The sequence below is a fragment of the Phascolarctos cinereus genome, unplaced genomic scaffold (assembly GCF_003287225.1).
Source record: "Phascolarctos cinereus isolate Bilbo 61053 unplaced genomic scaffold, phaCin_HiC Scaffold_2;HRSCAF=192, whole genome shotgun sequence".
NCBI classification, from domain to species: domain Eukaryota; kingdom Metazoa; phylum Chordata; class Mammalia; order Diprotodontia; family Phascolarctidae; genus Phascolarctos; species Phascolarctos cinereus.
Window position 1 is genome coordinate 333,612,257 of NW_027555625.1, and position 16,861 is coordinate 333,629,117.

The 16,861-nt window shown below is 40.9% G+C and overlaps 1 protein-coding gene across 1 annotated transcript; it reads right to left on the bottom strand.

Moving 5' to 3' along the window:
* Nucleotides 1-737: 737 nt before the first annotated feature.
* Nucleotides 738-16,091, bottom strand: LOC110216751 (serine protease inhibitor Kazal-type 1-like). The gene is made up of 4 exons (XM_020998707.2): nucleotides 15,939-16,091; nucleotides 7,642-7,667; nucleotides 5,106-5,209; nucleotides 738-863 (listed from the first exon to the last, which is right to left on the bottom strand). Exons 1-4 carry the CDS (start codon nucleotides 15,991-15,993, stop codon nucleotides 818-820), a joined length of 231 nt encoding a protein of 76 aa, XP_020854366.1. The 5' UTR covers nucleotides 15,994-16,091; the 3' UTR covers nucleotides 738-817.
* Nucleotides 16,092-16,861: the final 770 nt, after the last annotated feature.

The window sequence follows — 16,861 nt, forward strand, 5'->3', positions numbered from 1 at the left end:
AATACATCAATGGATTTGGATTCAGACAATCAGAGTTTGAATCTCATCTCTGTGAACTAGCCTTGTGATCTTGGGCGAATAGCTGAACCTCTCTGATATTCCATTTATAAAATGAACACTTAACATAAAATGATGGGATTTAAATAAATGGTCTATAAGATTCCTTCAGATTCTAATTTGCAAGATTCTGTGATCTCCCCATCCTGCAGGCAAATCACTTCTCCTTTCTGAACTTCAGAATTCTTACATATAAAATGATGATGGGAATATTTGTGCTACATAGAGGTAATTGGTGAGCACTGAATGACATAAAGTACGATAAATATCTCTATTACCAGCCCTGTAAAAATGTAAGCCATTATAGTGATCCTAGTCCCTATTCCTAATTCCTCCTCCAGATCTTGTCCATTTTTTCCCCTTCTTTAAATAAGATGTCTGATTTTGTCATTGTATGGAACCTCTGGTGAGTAGCTCTTTTTACCAATGCCAAGCAAACACACTCTCTGTTTTTTATAATCTTGGAGCATTGTCTGAGGGACTGAAAGGTGATGTGTCATATAGAAAGTAGGGATCAGGAGCAGGGCTTGAACCCACACAGGCAACAGGGTGCTTGAACCCACAATACCATAGGGAATCATGGGCAGGATTTGAACCGACTCAGAGTCCAGTCTTCTATACAAAATGCCATACATTCTTTCTCCAACATATATTTTTCATGAGAAATCACATAAACAGCAGGAATCAATCTTATGTTTATTAAAGAATCAGGCTTGCCAGCCATGATGCTGTCCTACTGGACTCAGGATATTTTGGTTCTTCAGCACTCCCCTATTTTTTGAATTTTGACAGGAACCTCTCTTAACCTGTAGAAGAAATGAAAAGAGAGTAGTGTGAGACTGCAGTATTACAAAATTCTAGTCCTTGAAGCAGGGAAAGCAAATTCTGCCTAGAAAGTCATTATCAGAACAAGGATGAGATAGAACATTAGAGCAGGAAGGAATATAAAAGTTGGAAGGAATCTTAGAACAAAGAACATCAGAAGATTAGCTATTTCATCAATGGCCATATTTTTTTTTTCTCAGAAGCTTCTTCTTTTGAATCAGACTCTTGGAAATTTCTGCTCATTGCTTCTTTTTTCTGCCTTTTGGGCTAAGAAGAACAAAGCACATTTTTCCTTTCTTCTCTTTCCCATAGTGAAAGACAGTGATTAATATCCCCTTCCCTATGTTTTTCTACCCACCCCATTTCGTTTTCTGTTCTCTGTATTAAGTCCAGAGCTCTCAAACTTCATCTAATTGGTGGATTTTTTTCCCTCTGGATAAGATCAAGTGCAGCTAGGAAGCAGAGTAGATAGAGGTGGGGAGCCTGAAGTCTGGAAAACCTGAGTTCAAATCCAATCTCAGACACTGACTAGCTATGTGACCCTATGCAAGTCACTTAATCTCTGTTTACCTCAGTTTCCTCATCTTCAAAATGAATAATAATAGCACCTGCCTCCTAAGGTTGTTGTGAAGCTCAAATGAGGTTATAATTGTAAAGTGCTTGGTGCATAACCTGACACATTGTAGGTGTTATATAAATACTTTTAAGTGGCTCAGAGTCCTGCTGTTCTTCCTGTCCTCTCTTTCCACAGGACTCATAGTTCCCACATGAATTAAATCCACTGCTGTGCTAGGACCCTGGTCTCCTTCAGTTTAATCACTTTAATTATTGCTTGTGCCCTATGTATCATTTTTTTTTGAAAAAAGGAAAAATATTACATTTAAAATTTGCTTAGAGAATATAAAACCAAATTTTCTTGGAGACTATAGATTACTTAACTTTTGATGCATAACATCATAACATTTTCATCACCCTGAATTTGGACAGTCAGTCTAGTCAGGAAAAGTCTAACTAAGAGTTCTTAACTTAGGGTCTGGGAAATTTTCTCTTTAGTATTTCGTTGACTATTTCCATTTCCTTTGTAATCCTATGTCTTTTGTTTTATGCCTTTAAAAACATGATTCTCAGAAGGGTTCCACCACACTGCCAAAGACATTCATGACACAAAAGAAATCAAGAATCCTTGATTCAGACCTTTACACAGAACTTCCCTAAAGGTTCTATTCAATAGGAAAACATATGTTTAAGATAGAGGTACATTTTAAGCTTTGTGTTCTAAGGTCATTTCCAGCTCTGACTTTCTGTGTTCTCTGAGTTGATGATTTTGCTTTGGAACCTGGGTGGATTTCTAAAAATCAAGGACACCTTATTTTTGTTTGTTCCCCCTAATGCTGATAAAGTTGTAAGTTCATGTTGACAACTTAGCCAGACCATGGGAAAATTGCCAAATGATTCCAACTTCACCTTAGTAAGATTTGTAAATGCATTGAAATGATCAGTCACTTGGAATGTCTCAAGATACCAAACCAGGCCCAGGAAATGGGGGTTCTTCATAATACCTGAGAGACGCAAGTGTGGGACCCACCTGGCGCATCAGGCTTGGGTAGTTCCCTATTATCCCAGTCCCCAAGTTAAGGAGGAGGTCTCTGATGGAGGACAAAGCTAGGGTAAAACTGCAGGATAATTTGGAAATGTGTCCTATGCAAGGAAGAAATTTAGGTCTTAATCCTCAATCTCAACCTTAGCCTTCAGATTCCATAGTCTCAGCAGGCACAACCCTCCCTTGGCCCTTTCAACAAGTTATTCCCTTGCCATGGAAGGTCCTCCACTTTCCTTAAGCTGGTCCAAATTATATTCCCCCTTTAAGTGTCCCCTTCTCCACCTCCCTTCCTCCTCCACAACTCACTGAAGTCTTCCTCCATGAACTCCTTTGTTGTTGTTAATGTCCTTCAGTCCTTTCAGTCATGTCCTACTCTTCATGACCCCATTTTGTATTTTCTTGGCAAAGATACAGATCCTCTTTGAGAACAAAGTATAAACAACAGTAACTGGAGTGGTTTGCCGTTTCCTTCTCCAGCTCATTTTACAGATGATAACACTGAGGTATACAGAGTTAAGTGACTTGCCCACAGATACACAGCTAGGGAGTGTCTGAGGCCAGATTGGGTAGCCCTTAGGAAAGACTAATGAACTACAATTTGTGGATCAGATTTGCATTATGGCTCTTTTGCTAATGATCTGTGTGACCTTGTGCAAGTAAATTATCTTCCCTCGAATTCCGTTTCCTTTTCTTTAAAATATAATAGCTGTTCTGCACACTTTATAAGGTCCACTCCAGATCTGGTGTTCTATATTTTGAGGAGTCTGTCAGGTTATATTGAATTCAATTCAGCAAGCATTTATTAAGCCCCTACTGTGTGCTAGGAACTAGGAATAAAAAAAACACGCCAGAAATAAAACAGTCCTTGCCCTCAAGGAGCTTAATTTATTTGAGTGAAATACAAAATGTATACTCAGTAAGCACAAAGAAATTGGCTGGAGGAATGGGGAGAATGACTCAACAGCTGGGAGGATTCTACTTCATTTAGTAGGTGCTAATTGAAAGACAGCCTTGTTGGAGCCAGGGAGTCCAAGAGGCAGAGCTGTGGAGGGATGGCATTGCAGGAATAGGATACATCCCATTCAAAGGCACAAAGGAAGAGATGGCATTTCACGTGTAGGGAATAGCAAGTAAGTCAGTTTGGCTGAGATTAAGAGTGCATGAAGGATATTAACTAATAATGAATCTGTGAGTATACACCATGTTGTTTAGCCCTCCTGATTATTTAATTATTTCAAGTGTATGTGTCTAATATCTCCAGCTAGCATGTTGAGAGCCCTTGAAGAAAAGGAAGACACCAAATGTTGGCCAGAGAATATGGTGGTAGAGGGAATCAGAGTTTAGATCCATGGGCTGTGACTTGGAAGCCATGCCCTAACTTTTAGACCTTTAAGCTGGGCATAAGCATCCCCTCTGGGTAACAGGCATTGAGCTACTAATAAGAAGATTATAGAACACAAACCTCTAGCTCTAGACAGGAGTTCAGGGAAGGGCACTTAAAGACCATCTGGTCCAAATTGTCCATTTGGCAAAAGAGGAAAGAAACCTAGGTTTACAGAGGGAAAGTGGCCTGCCCAAGATCATGAAGCAAGAGGGGCAGCTAGGTGACACAGTGGATAAAGCACAGGCCCTGAAGTCAGGAGGACCTGAATTCAAATCCCACCTCAGACCAAACACTTCACACTTACTAGTTGTGTGACCCTGGCCAAGTCACTTAACCCCAATTGCCTTAAAAAAGAAAAAAGAAAAGAACAAAAAGAAGAAAAAGTTCATAAAGCAAGTTATTGGCTGAGTTAGGAATAGGTCCTAAGTTTCCCGGCTCCAAGAATAGGAATGTTCCCCTTGCCCCTCCATGTCATAAAATGGACTCAAGGGAACTCTTTATGTGAGCCTCCTCACTGTCCACTATACTCTTCCTTGATGTAATTATAGTGGTGAACCCAATTTACATTATCTGCACTCTTCTCTCACTGTCCATTTGGCCCTGCTAATTACATGGAACTTGTTCACATCTAGACAGATTAAGTAATTAGAGGCATCACTATATTGTGGAAAGAGCACTGGATTAGGTGCTAGCAGAGCTAGGGTTGAATCCCATTCATGTAATTTATTACCTGGGAGGCCTTGGGCAAGTCAGCACCCACTCTCTCACGGTCTCTGTCAAATGAACGTTTTAGACTAGACAAGGGTTTTGTTTTGTGTTGTTTTTTACAATGTGTGCGTGTGTGTGTGTGTGTGTGTGTGTGTGTGTGTGTGTGTGTGTGAGAGAGAGAGAGAGAGAGAGAGAGAGAGAGAGAGAGAGAGAGCGAGAGAGCTGTTTGGCAGTATGGTAAAGCTGATGAACCCCCTTTTTGGTTTGACGCCTACTTTCGTAATTGAAAGAAATGAGAAATTTCAGTTTAAGATTAGCGAAAATAATGATGTTATTTTTTCCCATCTAAGTTTCACGGACTCCATGGTTTTTCCAGTGATCTGTTAGCAGAGGGCCACCCTAGAGACCCCAGTTAAAAACTCTACTAGATGACTAGATGACCTCTAAGGTCATCTTAAGGTCCCAGTTCTAGGAAGTGAGAACACTGAGCTTTTAAATGTTATCTCCAATTAAAATCATGGTGGTACTTACTTATTTTCTTTACAGAGCATGCATTGATTGCCGTATGTCTTTCCATCAGTGCCACAGACAGGATGATATGTTTTGGGGCATCCTGGGAAGTCATTGCAAACAGGCTAGAAGAGTAATAAAACAGATTGATTCTGCTGCTATATCACAGACACCCAAATACTCAGAGCTTCAGAGCTGGGAGGGGTCTATATCAACCATTCAGCCAAACATTTATTAATCACCTATCATGTTCCAGGCACTATACTCAGCACAGAAGACACAAAGCAAAGTAAAAGACAATACCTGTCATCAAGTGGTAGACAGACAAGACTGCCTGTTGATAAGACTGCCATCAACAGTCTAATGGGTGAGTTGACACACAAACAATCATATACAGTTAGGTGGAACACTGGATGGAGTAACAGGTCTAGAGTCAGGGAGACTTCAGTCCAAATCCAACCTCTGATACTTACTAGCTGTGTAACCCTGGGCAAGTCACTTAACTTTGGCTCAGTTTCTTCATCTATAAAATGAGCTGGAGGAGGAAATAGTAAATCACCCCAATATCTTTGCCAAGAAAACCCCAAAAAGGCATCACAATGAGTTGGACATTACTGAAAATAACTCAACAACATGACTGAAAATGACTCAACAACAACAAATTGTATATACTACACATAGGATAAATTGGAAATCATCAACAGGGAGAAGGCACTAGAATTAAGGGGGACTGGGAGAGGCTTCCTGTAGAAGGTGGGATTTTAGCTGGGACTAGTACTTAACAGGGATTCTCCTCTCCAGTGTACCTGACAAAAATTCATCTAGCCTTGGCTTGAATACCTCTACTGTGCTTATAGATTCCTTTAAGAAAGACTGCCCACTCACACAAAGCTGCCATGAAGAATCTGTTGCGGAGCTTCTCTGGCCATAGATGACCACCATGGTTAGGTCAGTAAAGCTCCTTGCCTATGGGATGTTTCCTGTGGAGCAACACCTCCAAACTGGTCTGGCTGGTGTTCCCCAGGCTCTACATTCTATCCCCTAGAGTCTCTGTATCTGTGCAGAGGCTGCTCCCTAGGCCTGAAATGTCCTGCTTTCTCACCCCATTTGGCATCTCTACCTCCCTTCATGTCTCAGCTCAGATAGGATCTTCCACATGAGACCTTCTTTGACCTCACCTTATTAGTGCCCCTCTTCTTCCTGAAGTTACTTTGTATTTACTTTGGTTTCTGGAGTTACCTATCTGTGTAAGGTAGAATATAAACTCTCTGAGGGCAGGGATTGTCTTTGTTTTCATCTTTCTATCCCCATGACCTAGCACAGTGCCTGACCCTTTTTAAGAGGTTGTGGGTGGGAGTGACGTGATGTCATTGGTACATGGAATTCTTGGTGAGGATATGCCTTTTATCCTTGCAGATTTGTAACTGCTCTGTAATTGTTAATTATAATCTTAGTTTATTGGGGTTGCCTCAAGGTTAAATGGAAGCTACCCCATGATCACCCATAGGTAAGGGTATGATATGCTATGGGGGCAGTAATCATGGTGTAGTTTCCACTCAAAGTATCCATTTCTGTAATGTTGTACACTTTTCAATGTGATTTGGCACATATTCTCTCATCTGAACTTCACAAAAGTCTTACAAGGGAGTAAAAGCAAGGGTTATTTCCTCCATTTTTAGAGAAAAGGAAATTGAGGCCCAAAGAACAGGTCAGTGGAGAGAACACTAGTGCTCAATACTTATAGCTGATACACAGAAATACCTCCAGGAAATGCTCTGGGTTTTATAATCTGAGGGCCCCTATACCTTTCAGATAATCTTTCCTGTCTATTTTTCTTTGTTTAATTTTTTTTATCAATAAGCCAATTTTCATAATCATAAAAGACACTGAAATAATCATTGATAAGAAAAAGAATACAATCCCTGAAGTTTGCTTCGTTACAGAGAATGCCACTGAGTCTTACAGCAGGAGAGCTAGGAGAGATCTTAGAACAAGTAATGTAGAACACTCAGAGCTGTGAGGGACTTCAGAACAAAGAACACAGAATATTAGAGTTATAAGTCTGCTTAGGACATAGAACACAGTATGTCACAGCATACAGCACAGTGGATCAGAGCAAGAAGGGAGAATATAGAACAAGGAATGTCAAACACAGAACACAAAATGTCAGAGCTAGAGGGGGCATACAGAATTGCTGGGGCTATAAGGATCCTCAGAAAGTCAGAACATAGAACATATAGATAGAGGGGGAAGTGAGCCCAGAACATAGGACGTGGAATGTCAGAGCATAGAACATAAAATGTGAGAACTGGAAGGGATCTCAGAACACAGAACACATAGAATGTCACAGATCATCTTGTCCCATCTCTTCATTTAATTGTGAAGGAAGCTGAGGTCCAGAAAGAGGAAGTAACTTTTGATCTTAGGTAAAAGACTGGTGTCATTCTGGTGCTGAATGCCATTAGGCGCTGAATGCTGAATGGATTGTGAGAATCAGTGGTCCTTTCACCATGGCACAGGAGATGTGTTAAAGTGCTAAAGCAGAAGCTCTTCTTACTTCTAGGATTTCAGCTCGTGCAGTATCTAGGAAACAAATTTTAAAAGGGTTAGGTTTACCTTGTCTGTAAGACAAATACTTTGGGGGTGGGGAAAGGAGAACAAGGGAGCCAGAGGAGTCCAGATTACAACCACAGCCTCTCCACCTACCCCATTGTGTCTCTACAGCATGTTGGCTGCCATCATACTGTTCTTCCCACAAACCCCAGTCTCTTGATATGTGGCAGAATTAGACAAAAGTCCAGTCAACTGAACAAAGATACAGGTATTTTTCTATTCATTATTTCACTTACAAATCTTTGGCTCTGGGAATCAGGACACCTGGGGCTTAGTCCTTGCTGTGCTAGCCTATCACTGTATGACCTTGGACCACTCTCTTTCTGTCACTTCGTTTCACTTTCCTTTCAGTTAAACTAGATAATCTAAGAGTTCCCTTACAATTCTGTCACTTCATGTTTCAGGATTAAAGCTCACTTTCAGCTCTAACAGTCTGTGTTCTATGTCCTATAGTCTATATTATTCTTTTTTAAAGTTAATCAAGTTTATTGAGATTCTGTAATGTTGGGAAAGCTGGAGTGGTATACAAAGATAAATAAGACAAGAGATGTTCCCTCAAGAAAAGGTAGAAATACAAATAAATATAAGGCAATACAAAATATTACAAGTACTGTGGGAAAGGCCAAGACTTCTTGGAGGAATGTGGTTTTGGAACTGGTATTTTGACAGGTAGACAAAGGAAGGCAGAGCATTTCAAGCAAAGGAGATTGAGCAGTCATAAAAATGAGAACATGCTTGGTGTCTTTGGAGAATCACCTACTCTCTGAAAGGTTATTAATAGTCTCCTGACTTCTAAGTTCAATGTCCTTTCCTCAGCTCTTATCTTTGATCCCTGATCTCTTTCTGAAATTTTCAGCATGTTCACCATTCCAACATCCCAAGTGTTCTGTCCTCTCTGGGTTTCCATGGCATTACTCTCTCCTGGTTTTCCTGCTTCTTGTTTGACAGCTCCATCACAATCTGCTTTGTTGTCTCATTATACATATCCTGAACCCTTTGTATGAGCACCCTCCAGGGCTTCGCCTTGAGCTCTCTTCTCTCTCACCATTCTCTCTCTTAGTGACTTGATCACCTCCCATAGGTTCAATGTCATCTCTTTGCAGATGACTCAGAAAACTACATAGCCAGCCCTCATGTCTTTTCTGAGCTCTAATACTACATTATGGACTGTCCATTGGACACCCAATCCTGGAAATCCCATAGGCATCCTCAATCCTAACACATCCAAAATGAAAATTCATCATGTTATTCCGCAAATGTACCCTCCTTCCTACTGTCCCTATTTCTATCAAGGGCACCACCACACTTTGAGGCAGCTAGATTTACAACCTGAGAGCCATCCTAGACTTTCTTTTTTTAAAACCATTAATTTTATCTATGTAATTGAATAGCTTGCTTTCTTTGCCTACTCATAAATATTGATAGTTAAGCTACTGGTTACACTCTTATGAAGTGACTGGAGCAAGTCTACCCTAGACAAAAATATGAAGTGACATCACCTTTCACTGACCCTTTTTGTGTGTCACTTTCAGTTTTATTGATACAATGACCTCATCTGAAAGTGCAGGCAACATAACCCATTAGTTGCATCTCCCCTCACCCAACTTTCTCTCCAAACTCAGTTTCCTCATTAATGAAGTAGTAATAATGACACTTATGCTACCTGCCTTGCAGGGGTGTTGTAAATGAAACACTTTGAAAATAAAAACATTCCTTCATAGAATCAAAGGCATAAAGCTGGAAAGGTCCTCAGAGAGTCTAACCCACTGATTTTGCAGATGAGTAAACTGAGACCCAAGATTACACAGGTAGTAAATGGGAGATTTGAACCCCAGTCCTCTTATCTAAATCTGACTTCTTGTTCTTGACTGTCTTCACTAAAACCTTCTTCTATTGACTCATCAAGGCATGAAATAACATTTGAAGTGCTTGAGGGCTGTTTTAGGAGAGCACAAACTTTGGGAGGTCCTTTCAAGCTAGTAATGCTGTAATCACAGAAGGAGTATTTGTATAATCAGCCTACCTAATTGTGGAAATGTTTATCACCAGAAGGATGGTTCTTAGACAATGCATATTTTGGCCATGGTAACTCACAAAAAGTCTAGTAAAGTGTTGGTTCATTGCTTTGTGGGGCAAAGATGGGACAGCAAATTTGCTCTGGAGGAGGGAGAATCCATATGAAAGAAATCTAAGGTCTCTGGAAATCTTAATTATCACCTGAGCTCTGCTGACAGTTGTTTTCCTTCGTAAGAGAATCACCTTTCCATCTGTCTTATTGTGTTTCTCAGAGGTTTGAAAAGGAGTCCCACAAAAGGTAGCTCATCTGGCAGTAAAATAACCCTAATTCCTGGACAGACCAGGAGTAATCCAAAGCCCTTGTCATTCCCTGTCCACCAGAAGTAGGATTCAAATGCTTTAAAAGTAGAGCATTTGGTGAAAGAAGACCCAGGCTTCAGTCATGGCTCTGTCCTCAGCTGTATGATCTGGGAGCAGTCACTGCACTGTTCTGGACTTGAGCTTGCCCATTTACAAAATGGCATGGCAACCTTTGTTCTATTTATTTCAAAGGGGCTGGGGGTGGAGCACTAATTACATAGTAGCTCCAAAAGTGCTGGAGGATGTACAAAGTGCCGAATTAATACAAAATATGCTTATTTAACAAGTTTTTTTTCTGATATACTTTTCTCTAGTATGGATAACTTGGAAAACAGGTTGATGTAGCTGAAAACAGACTGGAACTAGAATTAGAGACTTAGGGTTGAAGTTTGGCTCTGAAACTGACTAGGTGTGTGGTCTCAAGCAGGTCACTTTTCTTTCTCCTAAGGCTGTGTTTCCTCTTTTGTAAAATGGGGAAAATAACTGTCTCACAGGGTGTTCAATCAATTAATAAATATTTCTAAAGTGCCTATCTCATGTTAGGAACCATTTTAAATACTGCAGATACAAAGACAAACTCTGTGTTCCCAAAGAATTTATGTTCAAACAGGGGACACAATGTATACATATAGAGGTATAGAAAGGCCACATAAATCAGAGACAATGTAACATTGCATGGGAAGGCACTAATTGCTGAGGAAATCAGGACAGACTTCAGCAAAAGGTGACTGAGTCTTGAAGGAAACCAGGGATTCCAAGAGAGAGTAGTGAGGGAGAGCATTATAGGCATAGTGAACAGCCAGTGCAAAGGGATGAAACAGGAGATGCAATATGTGGTGTGAGAAGAGTCCAACAGTCCGATATGGCTGGATTGTAGAGTATGTGGAGGGGAGTGATGTGGAGATTGAAGAAGCAAAGAGGGGCCAACCTGTGAAGAGCTATAGAGGTCAGGCAAAGGAATCTTATATTTGATCCTAGAGATAACAGAAAACCACTGGAGCTTTGAAAACTGCTTGAAATGGGAAGTAACATGGTTAGACCTGTGCTTTAGGGAAATCAGTTCAGCAGCTGGGTGGGGGAAGGGCTGGAGAGATGAGAGACTGGAGCCCAAGAGGAGGATCAAATATTGAAGTGGTCAAGGTTGAAAGGGGCTAAGGGTTTAAATGAGAGTGCTGACTGTTAAAGTGCAGAGCAGGATGTGGGCTTCCTGTTGGGGAGAAGCCATAATACACAATAAGTGAAAAGCCATTCACTTAAACTTTGTGAAAGGTGGAATCTGGGACATGGTGACCTGTCAAAAATCATGACTTAGATGCTGAATCATAATTTAGATACTTTGATATTGTGACTGATGAAAGCCATAACACAGACACAGTGACCAGTTCACATCTAGTATGTGATTAGTACACAATTCTGAATTTTGGCATTTAACCATCACCATTGGTGTAGGAAATGTGGTTGGGAATGTTGCTTCTGGAAGTCTCTCATCAGGGTGATTAGTAGCTGCTGTGGTATTGACAGCTGTAGGCTGTTGATAAGGAAATGTGGGGAATGGGAACTGTAGTTAGGGGCAGAGGCTCAAGTGGGGAAATTAGGCACTCTGGACAGGTTGTAAACCCTCCAGGACTCAGCCAATGCGCAAACAGGGAAGGGAACTGGGATTTGGGCCTAAGAATAAAAACTTTCCCTCTCCCTTCTGTAAGGTGTGCCCATATTTGGGACACTCTTGCTAGGCTGTTCATAAAAGTTTTTCTGTTTTACCAATGGCTTTGTGGAACTTTTGTTGCTAACGTTGGTTTGATATCTGAGCTTGGAAATGAGCTCATTACTAAGCAGAAAGCCAAAATATACACCAGTCAGTAGTGATGTACTCTATGGCTTCACCTCCCTTTGTTTGATTTCTATAATTAGGACTGGGCTTTCCTGGGATTTTTGCAGGGATCCAACCTGTGGTTGGGCCGCTGCCCTAGACTGAAGATTGTTAACTCTTGGCAGGGATCCATTATACAGCTCCCAATGTTAAGTAACTCAATTGATTCAACTACTACAATATAGTCAATCTGGAGCTCCTTGGGTTCTTCCTTTGATATTAGCCATGTACCACCATTTGCAGGCATCGGGGTAGGGGGACACAGAGAGTAGAATGGGGTAGGAGATAGGTACAGGGTAAGTGTTTGGGCTCAGTAGAAGAGCTTTCTGATAAGAAAATCTGTCCCCAAAAATAGAATGGACAATATTCGGAAACAATGAGCTTCTTACCATTGGCATTTTTGAAGCAGAGATTAGATAATTCTTCACAGGATATCTGGAGAAGAGACTTTGGCCTTGGAGAAAGGATGGACTCAGTGTCCTACAAATTTATTCTATGGAGTGGGGTTTAGACTTGTGATTTCATCTGTGGAAGGAGCTCTCATTAAATACACTCCCTCCACTAACATAGCACCTTACCTGATCTAAAACTTACAGTCCTCAAGAGTGCCCATACATTCTAACTGTCAAGAAGATCTGGATTCAAATCACCACTTAGACACTTAGCACCTGGGGAAATCACATACCCTCCTTGTGCCTCATTTTTCTCATCTATAAAAATGAGGAAGGTAGGATTTGATGATTTCTAATATCCCCTTATGATCGTTGCGTAACAACCTGTGGATGTTACAATTTGTTAGAATCCTTGCTAGAAGCTAACAATTGAAGTGGTACTTTAGTATATATAAAAGCCCTTTCCTCACAACAATCTTATAAGAATAAGATTATTATTCCCAAGTTACAGATCAGCAAATGGAGACTCAGAGGGATGAATTAAGTTGTCCATGGTCTCATAGCTAATAACCAGAGCCAAGGTCCCAAGTCAGGTATCCAGACCTCAAGCTGAGAGCTCTTTTCACTACATCTCAGCTCATTCTTACATCTGTCTTCAAACAACACAAGTAACAGAGTGTAGATGCAAAGGTATTGGTTTGGGGATCAGGAAATCTGGGTCTACATCCTGACCCAGTCACCAGCTGTAAGATCCTGAGTGATTCACTTAACTCTACTTTTTCCTGTGTAAAATAAATGTAACAATTGCTAAGACACTTTTAGGGGTTTTAGGATCAAATCTTTCTTGTCGCCATAGTTACTTTCTATAGTCAGAACATTTTTTCTATTGTTTGCTCTTTTTCCTTCACATTTCTTTCTTTTTTTTTAACTCTTTACTCAATTGGAAGTCTGATTTTGTTTTTGTTTTTGTTTTTGTTTTTGTCTTTTGGTGGAGGATGCACTGTCCCAAGCTTCAGGTATTTTGTGCAGCTGTTTTCAGAGATACTTGTAGGGTCCTTCAAGTTTTCAGTTCTTTCAAGATGGTATGATCTGAGGAGAGGTGTGCTTACTAAATTCCTAGCTGTGCTCTGGTCTGTGAGCAACCAAAAGCACTCTTTTCTGGCCTGGAACTGCAAAAAGGGGCCCCGCTTCTTTGTAGCCATAAGCTCTAGTATTGGCAAAGCAACAGAGTTGTGCCCCCAGTGCCACCAAAGAGATGCATGTAATCTCCTTCTGACAACTTGTTTTCCCCCCTTATCATCTGTGGGTAAGAGCTAGGGAAGCAGTCACTGCTGCTGCTAATTCAGTGACTCTCAAGGCCTGCTCCTGGTTTCCTGGGGCCCTGTATGTGCTGGTGCAGTCTGCACTGCATTGTGCTCCACTTTTTACCCCAGTGTGACAGACCTTTCTTGCCAAACTTCTGAATTGTCTTGGACTGGAAAACTGTTTCACACTTTTTTTGTGTTCTGCACTCCAAAATGAATGACAGAGGTAACTGATCTGGGGTAAGTCCCTACCTTCTCTCCACCATCTTGGCTCCAATCCAATTCACTTGCTAGTCAGGAAACCACCTTCGTAATATAATTGGTCTTCTTTGAGAAAGAAGGACAAACAACAATCTGTGAGTAATAAGAGCTGCCTCTCTTGGGACTCAACTGGCCAGTTGTATTTGGCCAATGCTCCTCCTTCCTTCCTTCCTTCCTTCCTTCCTTCCTTCCTTCCTTCCTTCCTTCCTTCCTTCCTTCCTTCCTTCCTTCCTTCCTTCCTCCCTCCTCACCTTCCTCTCTCTTATCCCCCTCTGTCCACATAGGGAGTCATGCCCTTACCTGTGGGTGCTCTGCCCAAAGGAATATAAATTTTGATCAGTGAAACCTTGAATGATATCTTGGGGTTTATAGGCTAGGTTTCTTTTTTTTCCTCATCCATACTGATTCATTCTACTCTCTCTGTCTATGTCTCTCTCTCTATACATACATACATACATACATACATACATACATACATACATACATACATACATATATATGTATAGTAGAAAGAATAATATGGATTATAGGTAAGTATACATGTATATAAATAATCTATTTATACTTTTTTAAAAACTGGGACAATTAACTGTTTTCCCTCTTGTAGTTTCATTTATGATTTTTTTGAAATACAGCATTGGAAATTCAGGCTTTGATAAAGCCCATTTGGATTCAAGTGGAGCTACTTGACCATACTTTGAACCCAAATTACTCTGGCTCTCCTACATTGGCAAATAGTAGGTCTTAGTTCAAATCTCGCTTTCTCCTTGTTTGGAATTTGATGGCTCAGAGTGAGTGTAAATAGCAATCTTCTTTTTTTTTCTGTTTTGGCCAGAAACCCAGAGGGTTTTCCCCTTCCACACTGATTTTTGTTTTCTTTGGGCTAGATGAAAAAGACCATTTTTTGGCTTTATTTTTTACCTACTTTAATCACTGAGTGAGCATTACCTAAGACAAACTGAGATCTGGGAAAGACCTTAGCTTAAAAAGGCCAAGGTCTCCCACTGAATATGGGGCCATCTCCAATTGTCCTCATCTATATCTTGCCACTGGACCTTTTTAGCTCTTGAGAAGAGAGTGAGGCTGGTGACTTTTTGAGAACAAAGTACAAACAATAGCAACAGCAATATTGTATTAGAAATGATAGTTATAGTAATAAGTCAAAAAAGGAAACTGAAGGAATGAAAACAGGCAATGAGGAAACAAACTTTGAATGCAGATTAAAGCATACTTCTTAAAAAAAATTGTGAAGACACTTACAGTGTTTTAGGATCAAACAAAATCATGAAAACAACAATAACAGCAAATCATAGCTAGCATCTGTGTAGTACTTTAAGGTTTTCAAAGCTCTTTACATATTTATCTCATTATATCTTCATGACATTCTTGTGATTTAGGTGTTATTATTATCCCCATTTTACAGATAAGGAAACTGGTTGAGAGACATTAAGTGACTTGCATGATATCACAGAATTAGTGAGTGCTTGAGGCAGGATTTGAACTAAGGTCTTCCTGAATCCAAGAGTGCCACCTAGTTGTCTCTGTCTCTGTCTCTGTGTTTGTCTGTCTGTCTCTGCCTCACTTTTTTCATAAATGTAAGTCAAAATTCTCATCTAACCTCCTATCTAGTATAGGAATCCTGTCTATGATATCCCTGTCAATGTCCTTTCTCTATAGCCCAAACCCAGGTCCTCAGAGGTGCAGTCTCTATTCTCGTTTTTATAATCTGGAGACCTAGGTTCAGAGGTGGGGTCTCCCACCTCCTAGTTGTGTTCCCATCTCACCAATCTAGTGTCTGTTTTCTCCTGTGTAATACAGGGAAAATTCTTGTTCCCTACCACACGGCATGGTTGTGGAGAAAGCTTCTAGCCTCAGGTGCTCTCTTAATGCAGCTGTTTCACCAGCTTTGACTCCCTATACTTTAACCTTTAAAAACTCCCATGAGAGTGCAGCTAGAGTCAAATTGGGCTCTGGATGAAGGGCTGTCTGAGGGCTACTGGCCCCAATGTGAGAGTGGTGTGCCCAAGGAGAAACTTACCCAGGAAGCAGGACAAAGTCAAGGAGAGCAGCAGGATGATGCCAAGAGTCCTCATGATCAGACTTCTTTACCCCTAGCTGAAGCTGAAATTGAAAGATTTCAATGGAGAGCAGTAGGTGTCCTGAGTTCACAGGAGCCTGGGAGGATAGTCTATATAGGGGCCATGGGCTCCACCTGCTGAATTACATCATGTTCTTAGGCGACCTATTGCCACATTTGAGCCCTAACCAGACCTCTTCCCTCTTGCCTAACTTGCGTAGAGGTGGACTCGTTCCCTGGCCAGGCAATTTCACCTCGCCTGCTCCCATTCAACCTCCAACTTCTGTTCTGTGTATACCAAGGCTATGGGTGACTTTACCTCGTCATCACTCAGCCTGATTATCTAGTGAGTAAATATGTTTATGTCCTCCCCCTCAGCTCCCAACCTTTCCCTCCTTCAGCCTTGTGTACCCCCTTCTCCCAGTCTCCCTTTTGTGTTTCTGCTCCTGGTCTCTGTCCTTGGTGTCTGGGTCTCTATTCAGTTTTACTCTTAAATGTTTGTGTGTGTTCTTAGACTCTCATTTGTGTTGTTTGTGTTCCATAGATTCCCTCACTCTTGCCCTCATCCACTAGGCTCCCATCCTTTGTGTGTTTGTTAGTGTGTGTGTGTGTGTGTGTGTGTGTGTGTGTGTGTGTGTGTGTGTGATATCTAGTTGGTGAAGTAGATAGAGAACTGGTCCTGCAGTCAATAAGACCCAACTTTAAATGTTGCCCCTGGCGTTACTAGCTGTGAGACCTTGGGTAAGTGATTTATCCTCTGTTTGCCTCAGTTTCCTCAACTGTAAAATAAGAATACTAATAGCACCTATCTCCCAGGTTTTTTGTGAGGATCAAAGTTTGCCTAGTGAAAAAAGTCTATTTGTAGCAGGGCTTCGTGACCAGAA

Coding starts and splice junctions, on each gene's coding strand:
- LOC110216751 (XM_020998707.2), bottom strand. CDS start 15,993: ATGAGGACTCTTGGCATCATCCTGCTGCTCTCCTTGACTTTGTCCTGC. Junction 5,210..7,641: donor CACGAGCTGAAATCCTAGAA/GTAAGAAGAGCT, acceptor TTACTCTTCTAG/CCTGTTTGCAATGACTTCCC. Junction 864..5,105: donor ATGCTCTGTAAAGAAAATAA/GTAAGTACCACC, acceptor TTTCTTCTACAG/GTTAAGAGAGGTTCCTGTCA.